Source organism: Lepidochelys olivacea, assembly GCF_965140295.1.
Source record: "Lepidochelys olivacea isolate rLepOli2 genome assembly, chromosome: 25".
Classification (NCBI taxonomy): Eukaryota; Metazoa; Chordata; order Testudines; family Cheloniidae; genus Lepidochelys; species Lepidochelys olivacea.
In genome coordinates this window covers 17915268-17935579 of record NC_140435.1, presented here as the reverse complement: position 1 = coordinate 17935579, position 20312 = coordinate 17915268, and the positions used below count along the sequence as shown (strand labels likewise).

Sequence of the window (20312 nt, the reverse complement as noted above, 5' to 3'; positions counted from 1 at the left end):
TGTTTTAAACTAGTGTCATTTGGTTTAGAGACTGGATCTGGAGGATTAACAGATTATGACTCCAGAGGATGTAAGCCAGTCATGGACGCTTTCTCTATCATATCAGACAGTGTTATTACCCGTAAGGAGTACCATGAAGACAGGGCACAGAATTTGTAATATTTTCCCATGTAACCCTTTGAATCTGGCTGAGTCTTTCTATCTCTTGAGGTCCTTGTGTGTTTGAATCATCCTGAAATTTTAGGAATGGAAGAGAGTAGCTGGTTGTTTTATACGATTGGGATACTGTGTAGCTGCCGGAGTAATTTGTAGGATTAGGATCATTTTATATGGGCCCAAGGTGGAGTCATTCCTATACACCAGCAGGATTAGAACTGGGTCTGATGACAGCACTGTCTTTGTTACTAAGTGTCCCCTTTTAGGATCTTCCCAGAACCAATCACTGTATGCACATAGCTTGAATGGTATCAGAGCGAAGTATGGGGCTTAAGTGCAGGCATGGTTGATTGTCTGGTTAAAGCACCAGGTGGGACTCAGGAGATGAGGATACAGTTCCAGGCTCGCTACAGATTCTGTACATGATATTGGGCAAATCACTTAATCTCTGTGGACCTCAGTTTCCCATCTCTGAAATGGGCATGATGTAGGGTTGTCAACTTTCTACTCCCACAAAACTGAACACCCTTGTCCTGCCTTCTGCCCCACCCCTTCTCGCTCATTTTCACCAGGCTGGGGTAGGGGGTTGGGGTGCAGGAGGGGGTGAGGGCTCCGGCTGAGGGTGCAGGCTCCGGGGTGGGGCTAGAAATGAGGAGTTCAGGGGGCGGGTTCCGGGCTGGGGGTTTGAGCTGAGGGGTTCAGAGTTGGGGTTTGGGAGCAGGTACAGGCTCTGGGCTAGGGGTGTGGGTTCCAGGGTGGAGCCAGAAATTAGGGGCTCAGGGTGCGGCAGGGGGATCTGGGCTGGGGCAGGGGGTTGGGGTATGGGGGGTGTGTGAGGGCTCCAGCTGGGGGTGCGGGCTCTGGGCTGGGGATGGGGATGAGGTGCTTGGGGTGTAGGAGGGTGCTTCGGGCTGGGACTGAGGGGCTCGGAGGGCGGGAGGGGGTCGGGATGCAGGTTCCCGGCAGCGCTGACCTCAGGCAGCCCCTGGAAGCAGTGGCATGTCCCCCTGCCAGCTCCTATGTGGAGGCGCGGGCAGGCAGCTTTGTGCGCTGCCCTATCTGCAGGTGCCACCCTACAGCTCCCATTGGCCACAGTTCCAGGCCAATGGGAGCTGCAGAGCCAGCGCTTGGGGCGGGGGCAGTGCTCGGAGCCCCCTGGCTGCCCCTACGCATAGGAGCCGGAAGGGGGACATGCCATTGCTTCTGGGAGCCACATGGAGCCTGTCTTAGCCCCGCTGCACTGCCAACCAGACTTTCAACGGCCCAGTCAGCTGTGCCGACTGGAGCCGCCAGGGTCCCTTTTCAACCGGACTTTCTGGTCCAAAACCAGACACCTGGTAACCCTATCTTGATGGTATGTCTATCTTGTCCACGTAGCATGATGGTAAGACTATCTTGTCCACGTAGATTGTAAACACTTGGCGGCAACAGAAAAGCTTCAGAAACAGACTCCAACAAGAAACTGCTGAGCTTGAATTAATATGCAAATTAGATACCATTAACTTGGGTTTGAATAGAGACTGGGAGTGGCTGGGTCATTACACAGACTGAATCTATTTCCCCATGTTAAGTATCCTCACACCTTCTTGTCAACTGTCTAAATGGGCCATCTTGATTATCACTACAGAAGTTTTTTTTCTGCTGCTGCTAATAGCTCATCTTAATTAATTAGCCTCTTACAGTTGGTATGGCTACTTCCACCTTTTCATGTTCTCTGTATGTATATATATATCTTCTCACTATATCTTCCATTCTATGCATCCGATGAAGTGAGCTGTAGCCCACGAAAGCTTATGCTCAAATAAATTTGTTAGTCTCTAAGGTGCCACAAGTACTCCTGTTCTTTTTTTGTATGTCTAATTTTATAAGCAAGTGGTTTTTAAGTGAGGTGTAACTTGGGGGTATGCGAGACAAATCCGACTCCTGAATGGGGGTCTGGAAAGGTTGAGAGCCACCGTCCTAGCATGTGTATTTTGTATTTACAATTCATGGCACCATGGGGTTCCAGCCACGGTTGGGGCATCTAAATGCTACCATAACATAAATAACAATGGTTGCTGTCTTGTTGATGTAAAGGTATATAATTTTTAAGAACAAGCAAATATTAAACCCCCTTCCCTCCCCCAAAGAGCAGATTTTGAAAATCGGGCCCATTGAAAGGGTCTCAGTTTGGGCACCCAGATCACTGGGCGTGTTTGAAATGCTTGGACAGACACATTAGTCCAGAGCTCAGTACTTGTCCTGATCATTTATGGTGAAAGACAAAGATGCCAGGGGACACAAAGAGAAGAGGGAGGTAAGGTGGGGAAGGGAACAAAGAAATGAGCAAAATTTATTTTATTCACCGATGTTGCTTCCTAAAGGTGTTTGGATTTCTCTGGAAAACAGCCCCTCCACTCTGTTAATGTTTAATTAGCTGCTGATCATTAAGTGATTATTGACAGGTTTCAGAGTAACAGCCGGGTTAGTCTGTATTCGCAAAAAGAAAAGGAGGACTTGTGGCACCTTAGAGACTAACCAATTTATTTGAGCATGAGCTTTCATGAGCTACAGCTCACTTCATCGGATGCATACAGCTCACAAAAGCTTATGCTCAAATAAATTGGTTAGTCTCTAAGGTGCCACAAGTACTCCTTTTCTTTAAGTGATTATTGTTAATTTGGACAGGGAGATGATGGTAGATTATTGTGATAGACTGTTCTGATGGTGGGCCACTCCAATTCCTGCATGCTGCTGCTGGGCATGTAAATAGGTTAATGGGCCAGGTATTTTTAAGAGCCACATGGCCGAGTAGCAGCTAACGGCCCTCCTCCTCCAAATGCCAAGCCTTGCATGTTAGTACGGAAGGAGCCGGATTAGTGGGTTTTGGCAGAGGGAAAGAGGGCCAGAGAAGTGGTGTCTGGAAGTCAAAGTGCCAATTGATATGACTCCATCCAATAGCAAACTCTTCAGCGGTCTGTTTAGCCTTATTGCTCCTTGGTAATATTTGTCAGTGTGAGTTGCTGAAAACAACAACTTTATCATTTGGGCGTGTGAGATAAAGCCTAAGGATCTGAAATATTACGGTAACCATAGCTACCACTGACTTATCCGAGGGAGTTTGACTTTTTTTGTTTTGATTTTAAGTGTCTAATTGTAGTTTAGAAATTGGAATCTGAATGTGCTTTTTACATAGGCACAAAACTGAAGGCATTTAAATGAACTACCTTAGTAAAATCTCTCTCGTGCTACCTTGCAAGCGCTCGGAAAGAAGGCCCTTTGTATTCAGACCACGCATGCAAAATAAAGGGATTCTCTCTGGCTTCACTTTAGTTTTGCTGTCCTCACTGATGTGGGCTTAGCACTGCCCGATCGACGGCTCGAGAGTCTGAAGTCCTTTTTTTATCCACTGAAAAGATGTGCCCATGCAAGCTTCATGCACATAAACCTACCCTTGCTGCTTCACACCCCCTGCAGTGTCTTACCGTTAGAGACTTGTCTACCGTAGGGACGCTTACAAACACCATCCCTCCAGTGCTACCCCTGGTAATCAGGGTTAGGACTAGTGGTAGCCATGAGGCTCTTGTGGTCAGACCTGTCTTTAGCACTGTCAGTTGTTGCTGTTGTTTGTTTGAATTAAAGTAGCACCTAGAAGCCCTGTCTGGTGTCAGGGCTCCATTGTGTTGGTGCTGTACAAAGGATGGGACAGTCCCTGCCCCATGGAGTTTGCAGTATAAACAGACAGACAAAGGGTGGGAGAGGAAATAGATGCACAGAGAGAGGAAGTGACTTGCTGACCAGTGGCAGAGCCAGGAATAGAACCCAAGTCTCCTGAGTCCTAGGCCAGCACCATAAACGCTGGACCATGCTGCCACTGGAAGCCTCCAGAACCCTGTGTACTCTAGGGCTCCCAGTGGCACCAACTGTGGTTCAGCTGAACCAATGTCAGCATTGGTGGTAAAATTCCCTAGTGTAGACACAATGGAGGGATAAGAGAGGAGCTCAGTATCCACGGGCCATTAAGTCCTTGGGATTTTTCAGAGGCCTGGTCTACATGGGGAAATTGTCCAGCATAACTTTTGTGGAATAAGTTCTTCTGCAATAGCTCTGCCATAATTGCTTCCCTGTGGACACGCTGTTCTGGAATAAGAGTGACTTTTACTTTGGAATAGCACCCATGTGGGAGAGTTACCCTAGAATAGCTGGGCTGGTCCCTTTCCCCCTTGTAGACAAGGCCTGAGACTGCTGTTTAGTTTTGTTAGAAAATGTACTAATGAATGTTAACTCCTAGGGCTAACCACAATGAGCTGATGTGTCTTGAAACATGAGAGCCCTTGGCCACACAAAGGGGGAACCCTGTATTAAACATTTGTTAGGTAAGGCTCATATTTTCTAATGCAATGTGTTTGCCCAGGAGAGAGAAGACCAAATGCTGCAGTTGTTTTTTGTGAGACAAGGTGGGTGAGGTAAAATCTTTTATTGGACCAACTTCTGTTGGTGGGAGAGACAAGCTTTCGAGCCACACAGAGCTCTTCTTCAGGTCTGTTTTTTTTTTTTTCTTCTGGTTGCTTTTTGTGATATGTACCATTGAGACTCACCAAATTCCTTTCACATGGGCTACGAAACAGCTATCACATAGTAATTGTTTTCAATCCTTTGTAGCTTGGACTGGCTTCAAGGAGCAGCAGAGAGATGAAAGGTGTTCCGTCCCATTACCTGTCTCTGAGTCAGCCAGTCCCTTTCACTAAATAGAACTGCGACTGTCACGGAGCTTATGGGAACATTTGGCCATTAGCATGGGCAGTGCCCATGAAACAGTCACCTACAATGAGCTGCCTGTACCCTACTCAGGGCTTGTCTACACTAGAAAACTATACCGCTTGAACTGGTCTATTAAAGCAGTACAATACAATCGCCCTAACTGGATGCAGATATACTGGTAGAAAGATGCTGTACACTGGAACTGCTGTTCCTGTATGGGAAGGAGAATAATTATACAAACTTTACATAACTATCCTAGCAGTCATCATCTTAGCAGTGCAACTGTGTTAAAAGCCCAGATCCTGCAAATGCTTTCAGGTCCTCTTAAAGTTGATGAACAAAGCCCTCGGATGCAATGTGCACTGAATATGTTATTGCTTTATGTGAATGTGGCTTTTTATTGTTGAATGTTTACACCAGGGTAATTCTGACTCGTTAATATAGACAGCCACTTCTCCTTGCTCCCTGGATTGGGAGGAACTTGAAGTGCTACAGAAGCAGTATTCTCAGCTCTTGGTGAAAAACACTTTGCTTTTCTCTAGAGGTCTCCGTAGGTCCTCTGAGAGGCTCTGCAACAGAGGGAGAGGGTGGCCATAACATGTAGCTTTGAGAGTGAAGAAATAAAATAAGGAAAATCCCCAAATGCCCCCAATCCTATCTTATTAAAAGGGGGGTGTGGGAGAGAAGAGGGAGAAAAGATTTGCAGACGAGTGAATAGCTTGGCACCGTTGTACAGTGAAGAAGGCTCTGTAGCTTGAAGGCATGTTCTGAAGCAGAGTGGTAGATGGTGACTCTTCCTTACTTTTGCCACTCAGGCCGTTTCTTCTTTATCAGACGGTGACAGTGATAAGTGTACGGTATATGCAGATGATCTCAAATTAGATACGAACAGCCTTGCAAAGGCACTTTCAGATATTCAAGGCTTCCTTTTGTGCTTCATCGTCTCTGGCATCCAGCTTCTGCTTCTCCTCGTTTCTCGTGTAGCACAAAGCACGGAGAGCAAGGCCACACAGTATAATGTAGTGCACCATTATTTTGTGCCCTGTGGTATGACAGACAGACTGGTTTGAGCTTAACCTGTTTTTATCACAAATCCTCTTCTATTAACTGCGGTGTTGTGAGACACAAGGCAGTACTTGTTCCTGCCTCTCCCCCTCACCCCCCCCCGCCCCTTGGTTTCTCTGCGCCTCTTCTTCTGTTTCCTGTGGTTGTGATTATTTGTCTCCATTGGACTTAGGGTTTCCAGTTTGAGCAGTTTATTTTGTGACAGTTTTGGGGTGGTACTTTTCAGTACCCCTAGCAAACATGGGCAACAATAACCCTCCTTATGCTATTGGATTTTTCATGTGTTTTATCAAAAGGAGCTAAAGTGACTTTAATTGTTGGATCCTTTGCATTTTTTCACCCAAAAATGTAAACATGAAGTAGACAGAGGAATTGTTGAGCATGGGGCAAGAGGGTATAACTAGGAGTAACGGGATGAAACTAAATGAGGAGGAATATTGGTACGGGGTGAACTTGTGAACAGTGAGATCTCAGGCCTGCCCTACACACAGCTTTTGTTCCACTTGACCTATTTTGTTCTGAGGTGTGATATTTTTCACCAAGATAGTTACACCAGCACAACCCCTAATGGGGTTCAGTTAGACTGTTGTAAAGTGGCTTATGCCATTATGGCTCATTCCCCATCCTGGATGGGAAAAGCTGTCCCAGGTTAGATTCATAGAGTTTAAGGCCAAGGACCATTAGATCAGCTAGTCTGATCTGTGTATCACAGAGCACTAAATTTCACCCAGTTTAATCCTGTGTTGAGCCAAACAACTTGTATTTTGACTAAGGAAAAACTTGTGTTTGGCTAAAGCAGATTTCCAAGACAGACAGACTAGGCCAGCTTTGTGGCTTGAACTATATCCTATAGTGAAAGCAGCGCAGCCCTTGTGTGTAGACAAGGCCTTATACTGTGGAATAGTCTCCCACGGAGATGGACGTTTAAAACTAAACAGGAGAGACTCCTGAAGAATGTTCCATTAATGAGATATCCTGCCCTGGGAGAGGGACCCGATGTAACCTAGTAAGTCTCTTCCATCTTCACTTTCCAAGATTAACAGCTAATAAGAGGAGATGTTTTAAGCCATGTTTTACCTGAATCTTTCTTTTTAAGCTTCTCATTTAAACTGGACTTGGTCCCATAGTTATTTCACAGGGTACAGAGAAGCGTAAAGCTTCATGTGCGCCGACCTCATTTGTCTTTAGCCGCTGAAGGGGGCCAGGGCATTTTAAGACAAGCTCCATGCATTTCTGCTCACAAGGAGAAATGGGTGGGGACTAGTGACATTTTCACTAAAGTAAAACCGATGTCAGAACTGTATTGAGCTTTATGAACTAAGACTTCGTCCTACTGGTAGGTAGCTGATTTGTAACAGTGAATTACGTCCCTAGAGGGACGCTGCCACACTTCACCGCCCCCCAGATATAACCATACATTAATAGCCCTGATGGACCCCAAGTGCTCTACAGTGACATGCATGTGGCACTCCTGATTAAGGCAGCTGCCTCATGGGCAGAGCATGACAGCTGACCAGAATGCTGGCCAACCTCTCAGGACTCTGATGGATTTTCTTTAACTCGTGCTGCCATAATGCACTGCATACAGGAAACTGCCATCTGATCACAACTAAGCAGTTGGCAAGTTGCGTTCACGGCTCCTAATTGGCTAAGAACTGGGCACATCCTGCTGATTTTGCTACCCTGTCTTCTCCTCCCCCCAGCTGACCTGCTTGTTTGTCTCATCCACTTCTTCTGTCTCTTGGTTTAACTTGCAAGCTCTTTGAACAGGGACTGTCAATTCATATATATTTGTACAGTCCCTAGCACAATGGGGCCCAACCTGTTTGGCCTCTAGGCATTACCCCAATATAAATGTTAATAGCACTAATCCTTCCCCCACCTATTCAGTTAGAATACCAAATACACTCATAGTATGGCTTGCATCTCCAGATGAGCTTGGCAGAAGTTAATCTCCAGGTAAAAGATGCACTGAACGTACATCCGTAGATTACTGTGTAAATACGACATCAGCAACTCATCAGGTTCTACAGGACCCATCTGGAACTCTCTGTCACTCCCTCCTCATTCCACAAAATATGCTAATTAGGGATGTAAATATCATTTAAAAAATTAACTGGTTAAACGATTAAAATTATGTCGGTTAACCGGTTAACTGAGGTCCGGCCAGCATGGCATGGCATGGCTGGGGCTGGGGTCCCTCTGGTGCGGCCCGGCACAGCTGGGGCTGAAGCTGTTGCAGTTGGCCAACTGGCCTGGCATGGCTGGGGCTGCTGTGGCCAGCATGGCCGGGTCCTGGGGCTGGGGTCCCGCTGGTCAGCCAGTGCGGCCAGGGCTGGGGCTGCTCCAGCTGGTGTGCAGGGGGTTAATGGTTAAGGTTGGTTGACAGTAAGCCTAATGCTTACCGGTTAACCTTTTACATCCCTAATGCTAATTAAAATCTGATGATCAGTAGTCTGAAGAAAGAATAATTTCTGCAAATTGAAATCCTAGCTTGAACACTAAGGTTCCTTCCAAAAGACAGAAGTGTGGGATGTTGAGCGAAATGACAAGAATAAGTGAACAATGGGTCAAATTTGAAAATAGGCCTCAAAAGTTTTGCGAACCCCATCCCCAGTGTGGTGTAATTTCAAAGTTTGCAGGTCCAGCATCGGACAGGCTTGAAAATTCAGCCTAGACCAGTGCTTCTCAAAGTGGTGGTCCACGGACCGGTGCCAGTCTACGAGCCATCGGCTGCTGGTCCGCGCACACATTGGGAAAAAAAATTGCTAGTCCACCACATCAGAGAGTTTGAGAAGGACTGGGCTAGACAATATACATCTTAATTGTAATTGTCTGCCCGGCTGCATGGAGGATCTGGGCTCTGATGTTCTGCTCTTCCTGTCTGTGTGGGAAACTCACAGCTGCCAGTGAGAACCCTACGTGTAGCGGGTAAGGAAGTGGAGTCAAGGCCCAGCATGTTAATCTGAGGGGAGAATTTTCCCCATAGCGAAGAACATGCACAGGATATTTCAAAAAACCCAAGAAGATATTGACATGGGGAGGAGTCTAGTTACAGTGCAATGCCAAATGCTGCACTAAATGGCAATGTCAGAGTTTGCATTCCCTCTTTGGATGTGGGTCAAGCTGGTGTGAAGAAAGCACTGATTAGGGGTTAGCAGGGCTGGCCTTAGGATATACAGGATGCTAAACTGCTGCAGCATGGAATGCGCTATGACTTGTGCCCCTCTCCAGCCGGGCGGCTCCGGAGATTGAGCAGTCAGCTGCGTTCCCCTCCAGTGTCAAGGCCAGAGTTGGAGGTCCGGATGGGCTCTGTAAGTTAGTCACAACTGTGGGGTCCCAGCAGTGTGTGTGAATTGCTTGGCCCTGTTTGCTGGTGTTTAGGCTGGCTCTGATCTGCTAGCCAAGAAGCCCATGTCAGCTGCAGGCTGACAGCTTGTTGTCAGTAACGTGAAAATGTAATTTAAAAATTCAGAAATCTGTCTGGGGTTGGGGGAGTGACAGCGAAGCTATGGACATCATCATGTTCTGCACTGCATTTGAGCTGGAGAACCCGGTATGATTGCTTTCAAACTGCTTTACATCACAGCATCTTCCCCAGCAGGTAGCTCCATAGGTGTATCACACGTTTTAAATTTAAAAAACCAGTCTGTTTCTCTTGTTCTGTTTTTAGCATGGCTGACAAGAACAGCGCCCTGAAATGCACGTTCTCTGCTCCTGGCCACAGCACCACTCTCCTGCAAGGACTGGCCTCGCTCCGGGCTCAGGCTCAGCTGCTTGATGTCATCCTCACTATAAATAACGAAGTGTTTCAGGTTCATAAAGTTGTCTTGGCTGCCTGCAGTGACTACTTCAGGTGAGAATCTGACAGGAAAGCAGAACCAGGCATCTCTTCCTTTGCCTTTCCTCCTTTACTCTAGGAAAGTTGGTGGGTTGTGAAATTAAGGGCTGGCTGCTCACTCACACTGAGTTGCACCTTAGTCACAGTGAAGTCTGTGCGGAGCGAGCAACTATTCAATATTCAATTCTAGGTCTTGGTCTCCTTTTGGAGGCTGCCCGGGCAGTGCTCTCTGCCTGTCAGGGAGGGAAACTCAGCGAGGGCTGTTCCAGCTGATTATGGAGGGTCATCGAGTGGCTCTGAGCTGGAAGGATGGTGGCCACAACCATAAGAGCCTCCAGGGGAGAAGTTAGGTAGCAATAATGCAAATGCTAGCTTGTTATTTTCAACTATTACATGTCATTTTATCTAAGGTGTTATGGCCCCCATTAAGAACATCAGAATGGCCACCTTGGGTCAGACCAGTGGTCCATTTAACCCAGTATCCTGTGTCTGACCAGTGCCAGATGCTTCAAGAGGGAATGAACAGAACAGGGCAGTTACTGAGTGCTTCATCCCCTGTCGTCCATTCCCAGGTTTAGGGACACCTGGAGCATGGGGTTGCATCCCTGACTATCTTGGCTAATAGCCACTGATGGACGTGTCCTCCAGGAACTGAGCTAATTCTTTTTTTAACATAGTTATACTTTTGGCCTTCACAACATCCCCCAGCAATGAGTTCCACAGAGTGACCCCTGGTTCTTGTGTTATGGGAAAGGATAAATTACACTTCCCTGTTCACCTTCTCCACACCAGCCACGATTTTATAGACCTTGGTCATATTCCCTCTTAGGCGTCTCTTTTCTCCTCTGAATGTCCCAGTCTTCTTCAGCTCTCATTCCCAGAGTAGCTGAGCCTCACAGTTTGGCTGGACGTATCCTTCCAGCACCCCTGGGAGGTGAGGCAGGGCTGTCACCCTCTTGGTACCAATGCAGAATGGAGGCAGAAAAATGAGCTAACGTGCCCTAGGCCAGACCTGGAGTGAGTCTGAGGCAAAGCAGGGCACTGGACCCAGCTGTCCTGAGTCACTAGCTAGCATCCTCCCACCGGGGCCCTCCAACCTCTCTGTCAAACTGTTATTAACTGACAGCGCATTTGAGAGTGGGATCGCTTCCTGACAGGGAAGCAGCAGTTCCAAATGCTAAAGGGTACTGGGGGTCCAGCAGGTGTTTTGATCCGAAGAGTCTGGGTTTCATTGGAGTTCCTGATGAACGGCCGTTCAACACTGGGAGCTAAAGGGGCAAAGGGCCCCGTAGGTGGAGTCTGCAGTCCCTGGAAGTGCTGGCTCTTGCCGGGTCTGAGGGGCTTGGCCGCTGGATCCCAATGGCCAAGAACACCAAGCACTGTGTACAGGGACATCTCTTTGATTTTTCCACCACATTTTGCTGCTGGTCCAGGCTGCCTTGTTGTGTGTCTGTTTTCTTAGCCAATCCAGGAGCTGTGTTTTTTCCATTACCGTGAGCCCGAAAGGTTTATCGCTGTCCCTAACAGGCAGGCGATTAACAATGGAGATGATCTTCCACCAAATGCTAATAGCACCGTTTGGATTCATAAAGGCTGTCGCAGTGCCATTGCTCGTGTGTTCTCACCGCCAACCATAATTGCCTAGTAGGGTTCTTTTTACCACCTCTGTTGTGTTAAGTAGGGCTGTCCTGGGGAACAATGGTAGCATAATCTAGCCTTTGAAAATACCCTGCTTTTTATTCAGAAAGGTGTGTGGGGGGGGGCAGAGCACTAAATGCCTCTTTCATACATTTCTGTAGCCAGTATTTCAGACCCATAACACCTTTTACAGGAATTGCATGATTTCACTATTTCATAGAATCATAGGACAGGAAGGGACCTCGAGAGGTCATCCAGTCCAGTCCCCTGCCTGTTTCCTTCTTCACATTCAGCTTCTCTACCCAACAAATACGTCTGCATCCCAGGTGGACCGAAAACCAGGGTCGCCCGGGGGGGAGCGGCAAGTGGGGCAATTTGCCCCAGGCCCCACAGGGGCCCCCAGGAGAGTTTTCGGTGGCAATTCGGCGGCAGGGGGTCTTTCAGTGCCACCGAACACACCCGAAGCGGAAGAACCCCCATCCCCGAAGACTCCAGACTCCCTGAATCCTCTGGGTGGCCCTGCGGAAAGCAGCATACTGCTCTGGGAGATGGTTATGTGGAGGGATTGTAATATAATGCTCCTTTCTGTTGCATGGACATACAACATCAGTCAATAGCATTATTGGTCACTGGGCCATGGAAGGCCCATTTTTTCCCCAGGTCTCCCACTCAGCTCAGCTGTCTGGGTGCCCACACTGGACTGCACCAATCCTTTTGGCACAGTTTGGGGAGGGGAATTGCAACTCCCTTGCCTCTGATGAAACCCCCAAGCCATTATTTTACTCCTGTGTCTAACTCCTTGAAGGTACAAAATCAGTTTCCTTCTCCCCAAGGTGAAGGCAGGGGAGAGAGGAAGAACTTGGAAGAACTTGGAAGAGAGAGGCAAAGGGGGCCAGGTGGGTGGGAGGCCCTAAAGTGGGGGGAAGCACATATCCATTAAAAGCCCTTTTTAAATTGCAGACCCTTTGGACCTTTATGCAGCCTGAGCCTGGTTTTGGTGAAAGTGGCTCCTCGTTGCTTCTCCAGCAACGTGTTTGCAAGAGGCGTTTGCTCCCTGCGCCCCTCTGGCAACACTAGCTGAGGCATGTGTTCACAAAACAAACCTTTGCACTCAAGCTTCCCAGAAGTAACATAAACGGCGCCTAAGTTTAATGTAAACTTGTAAATGACATGCGGCTACAGCCCCATCATGCCCACAGAGTGGGAAACGCAGCACCTACCTAGAACAGCTTACTAGCTTTGCCTGCAGCACCTGGCTCTGCATGTACCGCCTGTGGAATTTAGAAGCCTCCTGATGAGGGGATCCAGGGCCTAATCTGTGCAAGGCCTGGTCAACTGATTTGCTCACAGCTGTGCTGTAACTAGATATTGTTTTTAATTGCCTGCTAGCCCCCTGCCGTCCTCCTGCAATACGACAGCAGCTTTCGGAAGATGGTGCAAACTCACAGTTTCATAGGGAGTGGAGAATAACCCTCAAAACCAGCAGCGTAGCTGCACTAGTGTGCAGGGAAGCATGTAATTGGAGCAAGTGTTTGTAGCTAAGTAGTTCTCGACCTCCTCATATAAAAACACTGATGGTCCTTTAATAGGCTTGGTCCAGATATTTCTGTGAAGTGTAAGACTCGGCAACTGATGCCTGGCACTCCTAGAGTGATGGGTGTATAAAGGCTGTGGCCAAAGTGTGCTGGGCATTAGCTTCTGGCAGGATGTCTCAGTGACTGGCCAGCAGCGTGCTCTCTGCAGTTCTCTATCACAATTACCAAATGGAATTTTACAGTCAAGAAAAGTCAGATCCTTGTATTGAGATTTGCAGCAATTGCAAAGTTCTCCATGTGTCCAGAATCTTAAAGCCATTAATAAGTTCACACACAATACAATGGGCCAAACTGAAATCCTTGCCTGAAACGCCCTGCTCCATGTAAATCCAAAGCATCATTGAACCCCCAAATACCAGGACCTGTAGAAATCTCTGCATTCCCACTGCACCCACAAAACCCCCATTTGCACTTGCAAATCAGGAATTTAGGTGTGCAGTTACCCCTGGTGGTTTTTGCAGGGGCAGGATTGAGACCTTATTTTTTTATAACTGGAATATTTAATTTTTACCTTCATTGTATGTTCCATCATAAGTTTAGTATTGGTTATTTCGTGCTCCCATTTCTCTTTGGCAGTTAGGCCTTTCAAGATGCTGTGCTTTGATTACCAGTCCCCCGCCCCGCCCAAAAAACCAAACAAACACAAAAACAAAACAACTTAAGGTAGACAGTGCATCACTTTACACATGATTGGAAACAAAAATTTCTCTTGTGTTTTTGACCTTCAGGGCAATGTTCACAGGAGGGATGAGAGAAACCAGCCAAGATGTGATTGAACTGAAAGGGGTATCCGCAAAAGGACTGAAACACATAATAGACTTTGCTTATAGTGCTGAAGTGACTCTCGATCTTGATTGTATTCAGGATGTGCTGGGAGCTGCAGTCTTCCTCCAGATGGTGCCTGTGGTAGAGCTCTGTGAAGAGTTCCTGAAGTCTGCAATGAGTGTTGAAACGTGTCTTAATATCGGGCAGATGGCCACCACCTTCAGTCTCGCGTCCTTGAAGGAATCAGTAGACACGTTCACCTTTAGGCACTTCCTTCAGATTTCTGAGGAAGAGGATTTTCTTCACCTGCCCCTGGAGCGCCTTGTCTTCTTCCTGCAAAGCAATAAACTAAAGAGCTGCAGTGAAATAGACCTCTTCCAAGCTGCCATCCGCTGGCTGCAGTATGACCAGTCCCGCCGTGCCAACGCCAGCCAGGTGCTCTGCCACATTCGCTTCCCGCTCATGAAATCGTCTGAGCTGGTGGACAGCGTGCAGACCCTGGACATCATGGTGGAAGACGTCCTGTGCCGGCAGTATTTGCTGGAGGCGTTCAACTACCAGATCTTGCCCTTCCGCCAGCATGAGATGCAGTCTCCTCGAACCACCATCCGTTCCGATGTCCTGTCCCTCATCACCTTTGGTGGCACCCCATACACTGACAATGACCGGACTGTGAGCGGCAAAGTGTATTACTTGCCAGACACCAATGTGCGTCAATTCAAGGAGCTCACTGAGATGGAGGTGGGCAGCAGCCATGCCTGTGTGGCTGTGCTTGACAACTTTGTCTACGTCGTGGGGGGGCAGCATCTGCAGTACCGCAGTGGTGAGGGAGCTGTAGATATCTGCTACCGCTATGACCCCCACTTGAACCAGTGGCTGCGCATCCAAGCCATGCAAGAGAGCAGGATACAATTTCAGCTGAATGTCTTGTACGGCATGGTGTATGCCACGGGTGGGAGGAACCGGTCAGGGAGCCTGGCCTCCGTAGAGAAGTACTGTCCCAAAAAGAATGAGTGGACCTACGTGTGCTCCCTCAAACGCAGGACATGGGGGCATGCTGGGGCTACAGTGGGCGGCAAGCTGTACATATCGGGTGGATATGGAATATCAGTGGAAGACAAAAAAGCCCTGCACTGTTATGACCCGGCAGCTGATCAATGGGAGTTTAAAACCCCAATGAATGAACCTAGAGTCCTGCATGCCATGGTCAGTGCAAATACGAGGATTTATGCCCTAGGAGGGCGCATGGACCACGTTGACCGTTGTTTTGATGTATTGGCTGTGGAATACTATGTACCTGAAACTGACCAATGGACAACTGTGAACCCTATGCGGGCAGGTCAATCAGAAGCTGGTTGTTGCTTGTTAGAAAAGAAGATTTATATTGTGGGAGGGTACAACTGGCACCTGAACAATGTAACGAGCATCGTGCAAGTGTATAACATGGAAACAGATGAATGGGAAAGGGACCTGCATTTCCCAGAGTCTTTTGCTGGCATAGCATGTGCCCCTGTTATACTGCCACAAATAACAACCCAGAGATAACCATGTGGGACTGTGCTGTCTGGGAGCTCCTCTGTTGTGTTGCATGTTCTCAGGACTGTGTGTTGTCTCTTTGTTGTTTGCAAATAACGTTGTGTGTTTCGTTTGTTTGTTTCGGGGGGGGGGGGACGGTGGGGAAAGGGAGGAAGAAAATACTTTGCATTCCCTTCTCCAGGAAATCTCCTCCTCCTCTTAATGTAGCGTTCTGACAGCGTGTTCCCTCAGAAGCAGGAGTCGGCCAGTTAGACTTAACATATGCTACAGCTAGACAAGGCTCTTCGTTGTTGTCCTGGGGTGGGGAGGATGCCTTCTCTGATTGCCCATCTTTTTAACGAGGTCATGCATTGCAGGCAGTGACTGCTCAGGAGCATGTTAAGTACTGTGGGATGTTTAGATGAGTTCCGATGTGATTTCATTAATGTTTCACAATTCCAAAAGCTCACTGGGGAGTGTGGATTTTTGTCATCGTCTTGTTTTTAACAAACAAAACCAAACTCTTTATAACATACTGACCTCCAGAAGCAATAAGGGGATGCTGGAAACTAGACGAGTTGAGGTGCTTGGATTATGACGCATGTTCTTGGCTTCCCAAGAAGGGATTTTTTTCTTTCTTTTTGTCTAATAGGATACAGGTTCTCTCTGGCCACTGAGGTCTGTGTTGATTCTGTTTGCTCTTCACCAAATGGGACAGTTTAATGAAGCTCCTCCTCCCATTCCTCCAGATAACCATGTAATGTCCTACTCAACAAAACTCCCCTCAATTGGGGCACCCAAACTTTGCAACCCGGAGGGGCCATGTTGGCAGCTCGCCAGGAGCTGGAGTGCATTGCTAAACGTGCATGATTTTCATAATTGCCAATAAAGTGTGACATCCCCAGCAGTAAGAACCTTGGAGTTGGTAGCTGTTTGTACCCTGATGATATAGGCAGAAGGCACCCAGAGCTGCTTTATAGGGCCCATTTACTGCGTCTTTCGCATCTCCTTCCCCTTTGAGTGCATTTCCCTTCCCTCCCCTATGCAAATTTACCCAAACTGTTTTTTTTTAAATACTACCAAAGAGCCAGGTGGTGCTTGTCCTACTGCGAAAAGGTAGTACCAACCACCCCGTTTATGAATAAGAAACGTCCGCTCCTAACACAACAGAACTCTGTGAAATGTAAAGTCCTGTTGCCCCAAAATGTTTTATTCTTTAACTAGAGATTCATTTTAAGAGGGCTTTGCAGTGTGTGAAATATATTTGCGTTTTCTGCACATAGAAGGTTTTTACTTCTCAGATATGTTCTTTTTTCAGGTCAGTTTTCTAAGCAAATTAAACCTGTTGGTACATTGAAGTTTCTCCTTGTATCAGGAATTCTGTGCCAAGGGCTTCATTATATTTCTCTTTTTTGGTGTATGCAAAATGTTGAGAAACAGTTAGGTTCTGGCATTATATAAATGCTGAGCTGTTACCTTTTATAGGGAGTATAAAACGTCTGTTTTGCTAATGTATCCTTGATCAGGCCTATTTCTGCCCAAGTGATAAAGCATGAGCTTCATAATTCAAATTAATTTTCAGATACCTTTCTCTAGGACTTAAATTCAGGTATTTCAAAAAGCGATACAGTAAGTATGCATGTTACCCGGCTAACCTGGTGAAAATGTAATTCTCCATCTTCATTCCATATTTTGCCAGTGATGAATGAATAAAAATAATGCCCCCATTTTGCTGCAGACGTACTAGAGATGCTGCAAAAAAGGTGGCTTACCAACAAATGGCCAAAATTTGAGAGGAAAGAAATGTAAATAGAAGCACTAAAACAACAAAATAATGGAGCCCCTTTTATTAAAATAGTCTACCTCTACATGTTTATCAGACGTTAGCAAACCCCAAATGTAATCTGCCTTTTCTCTTCCAGTTGCAAAGTCCATGTAACTTTGCATGGGTTTCTTCCCAGAGGAACACTTCAGTGCTCTTCCCTATTTTGTTTTTCTAACCTTCATATAAATACTCTTTCTATGCCAGCAATGCAGAGCCGAAGAGCAGCCCTCTGATAACAAACCAAGGTGCATATTCCCAGTGCTCACAAACTACCTTACAGTAAACAAACCAGAGAGCCTGCATGAAGGATGAGATAGGAACCTGGTGCTAAGGTAAATTGATTTTTTTCGTTTCAAGCTTCGACAGTGGTGATTAAATTGTTGCAGGGAAAGAGAAGAGGAATCTACTTTAGAAATTATGAAAAATACGTTCTTGGGGTCCTTTTTAAATTACTCTTGTGGGAAAAAAAATCAGTTTGAATGCATCTCTGGAAGGGTGGTTCCTTGATAGGGGGCTAGAAAAAGCCATTCCAAAGTGGGCATTAATTACGCAGACACTTACCCACTGAACTAGCCTAGTCACTGCACTCCCTTTCCAGTCCCCCATGGAATCTGTGCTAGGGTGGGTTTCCTGATTCTCTAGCTGGAGACTGCTGGCAGAGCAGTGCTGTGCACCATCTGTGTGTTAATGGAATGTTCTTTTTATAGATCTATATCAAAATAAAATTATTTTTCATAACGTTAACTTTCAAAATTCTAGCTGCTCTGAATCTACAAGAAACTGGCTGAACTCTTGTGAAAATGTGTCTCTTGCATACCAGTAATAAAAGAAGTTTTACTCATGTAAAATACATAGTAATGGCTCTGAGCTGTAATATCCATAAGCTCTGTTACCCTGAAAATAAACTGGGTTCTTTGCTGGATAGAAGCTACTTGAATGAACATAGGGTCTACATGACAATGATACTGCTTTATTTCTTGGATGCACAGTTCAACAACTTTGAGTCTTAAAGGGACTTAGTGGGAGCAAAAGGTTGAGCTTTCCTGTATGCATTTTTCTGTTACAAGTCTGTCATCTGGGACTGAGTTTGCTTGGAAACCATCTACCTATTTACAAGAAGCATGGACCAGTTTGGGTGCAGATTTCTCCTTCTCTTCTTTGTCCTGACCTCGCTGGCTTTGTGCCTATAATAGGACAGTCTTGTTTGATAACATAGTGATGGTGCTCAGTATAAATACGCAGATAGATTTGTCCAGAATTCATTTTGGGAAGGGGAAGGGGGTGAAAGGACTTGCTTCACTTCTTGTTTTTCTTGTAGAACTCCTCACTGGCCACGTTTGGCTGGTGGAGCTGCACTCCGCGTGAACAGCAATTGGACTGGGATCCTCTCCCCTCAAAGAGTGAACAAAGCCAAACAAACGTTTGATTGCACTCTGAGTCATTTGTTAGATTCAGAGCAGCAATAAACATTACAGGGATAAACCTGATTTGGCACATTTTTAAATACACTTGAACAGATGGGAAGCGGTAAAAGCAAAGCGTCATTAGTTCTAGGTATTTGTGCAGTTCAGGCATGTCCCATTAGGGGCTCATGGCACTACCAGGATAATAGCCTCTGTCATTTTATGGGCCTGAAAATGTACTTCAAACTGTAAAGAAAAATTGGAGCTCTTGGCAGTGTCCTGTGCTTGGCAGTGTCAGTTTCATACAGCAGTGTCATTTCATACTTTCCCAAAGCTCTGTCTGCTTCATAATCTACTTTAGTTTCCCCTACAATAGAACCTCGCTAATTCTCACTTAACAACTCCCCAGGCAGGCTAATGCTCACAAACAGATCCCAGCCATCTCACCCCAATCCTCAAATTTAGAATGAATAAAAGCTCTCTTCTGCTAGTTCCGAGCACTCTGCCAATTATTTAAAATGACAAAATACAATACATTCAGCTCAGCCGTCTTAGCAAGCCACAGCACATTTATTCAAACACTCCCACACCCATCCAGTGGCCAGTACCTCCATCCATCTACCTCTCTTCAGATGCCGAATGAAACAAACAAGCCTGCAGTGTCCTGTGAAAGTTAGCAAACCCCAAGGCCTTTACTGAGAACGTCTTGCCAGCCACATCCCTCTCTGTTCTAGCAAGGGTGACCTAGCATCACTTGCTCTGCTGGCCCCATATCATGGGGAGGTGCTGTCTGATGAGATGTCATATTACTAAAACTCTTTTGTTAATAACCATACTGATCTCCTTTGCAAAGCACTTTGAGATCTACGGATGAATCATAGAATCATAGAATATCAGGGTTGGAAGGGACCCCAGAAGGTCATCTAGTCCAACCCCCTGCTCAAAGCAGGACCAATTCCCAGTTAAATCATCCCAGCCAGGGCTTTGTCAAGCCTGACCTTAAAAACCTCTAAGGAAGGAGATTCTAGCACCTCCCTAGGTAACGCATTCCAGTGTTTCACCACCCTCTTAGTGAAAAAGTTTTTCCTAATATCCAATCTAAACCTCCCCCACTGCAACTTGAGACCATTACTCCTCGTTCTGTCATCTGCTACCATTCAGAACAGTCTAGAGCCATCCTCTTTGGAACCCCCTTTCAGGTAGTTGAAAGCAGCTATCAAATCCCCCCTCATTCTTCTCTTCTGCAGGCTAAACAATCCCAGCTCCCTCAGCCTCTCCTCATAACTCATGTGTTCCAGTCCCCTAATCATTTTTGTTGCCCTTCGCTGGACTCTCTCCAATTTATCCACATCCTTCTTGAAGTGTGGGGCCCAAAACTGGACACAGTACTCCAGATGAGGCCTCACCAATGTCGAATAGAGGGAAACAATCACGTCCCTCGATCTGCTCGCTATGCCCCTCCTTATACATCCCAAAATGCCATTGGCCTTCTTGGCAACAAGGGCACACTGCTGACTCATATCCAGCTTCTCGTCCACTGTCACTCCTAGGTCCTTTTCCGCAGAAACTAGCAAAAGCGCTAGTTTATGAAACATGAATGATTCAAATCTAACTATTTTCAGAATAAATGATCAAAGTATACTTTATGATGCTCCTTGGTGTTTTTAACTCACATTTGTTAGCAGACTTGTTAAGTGACCAACTTCTGTAAGTTAGGTCTCCTGTCATTAGTGTGAATCAACAGGGTTTCACTGCAGGTGCCTTAAGGC

At 46.5% G+C, this 20312-nt stretch overlaps 1 protein-coding gene across 2 annotated transcripts in view; it reads left to right on the top strand.

The window, feature by feature from the left end:
* Positions 1-19778, top strand: part of KLHL26 (kelch like family member 26) — a 31108-nt gene extending 11330 nt beyond the window's left edge. The window contains exons 2-3 of one of the 2 annotated variants that reach the window (XM_084614778.1): positions 9635-9817; positions 13764-19778. In XM_084614778.1, coding sequence (XP_084470904.1) covers positions 9635-9817; positions 13764-15345 — 1765 coding nt within the window. In that variant the 3' untranslated portion in view covers positions 15346-19778. The remainder of the gene's footprint in view (positions 1-9634; positions 9818-13763) is intronic. The other variant, XM_084614779.1, reaches the window with a different exon arrangement.
* Positions 19779-20312: the final 534 nt, after the last annotated feature.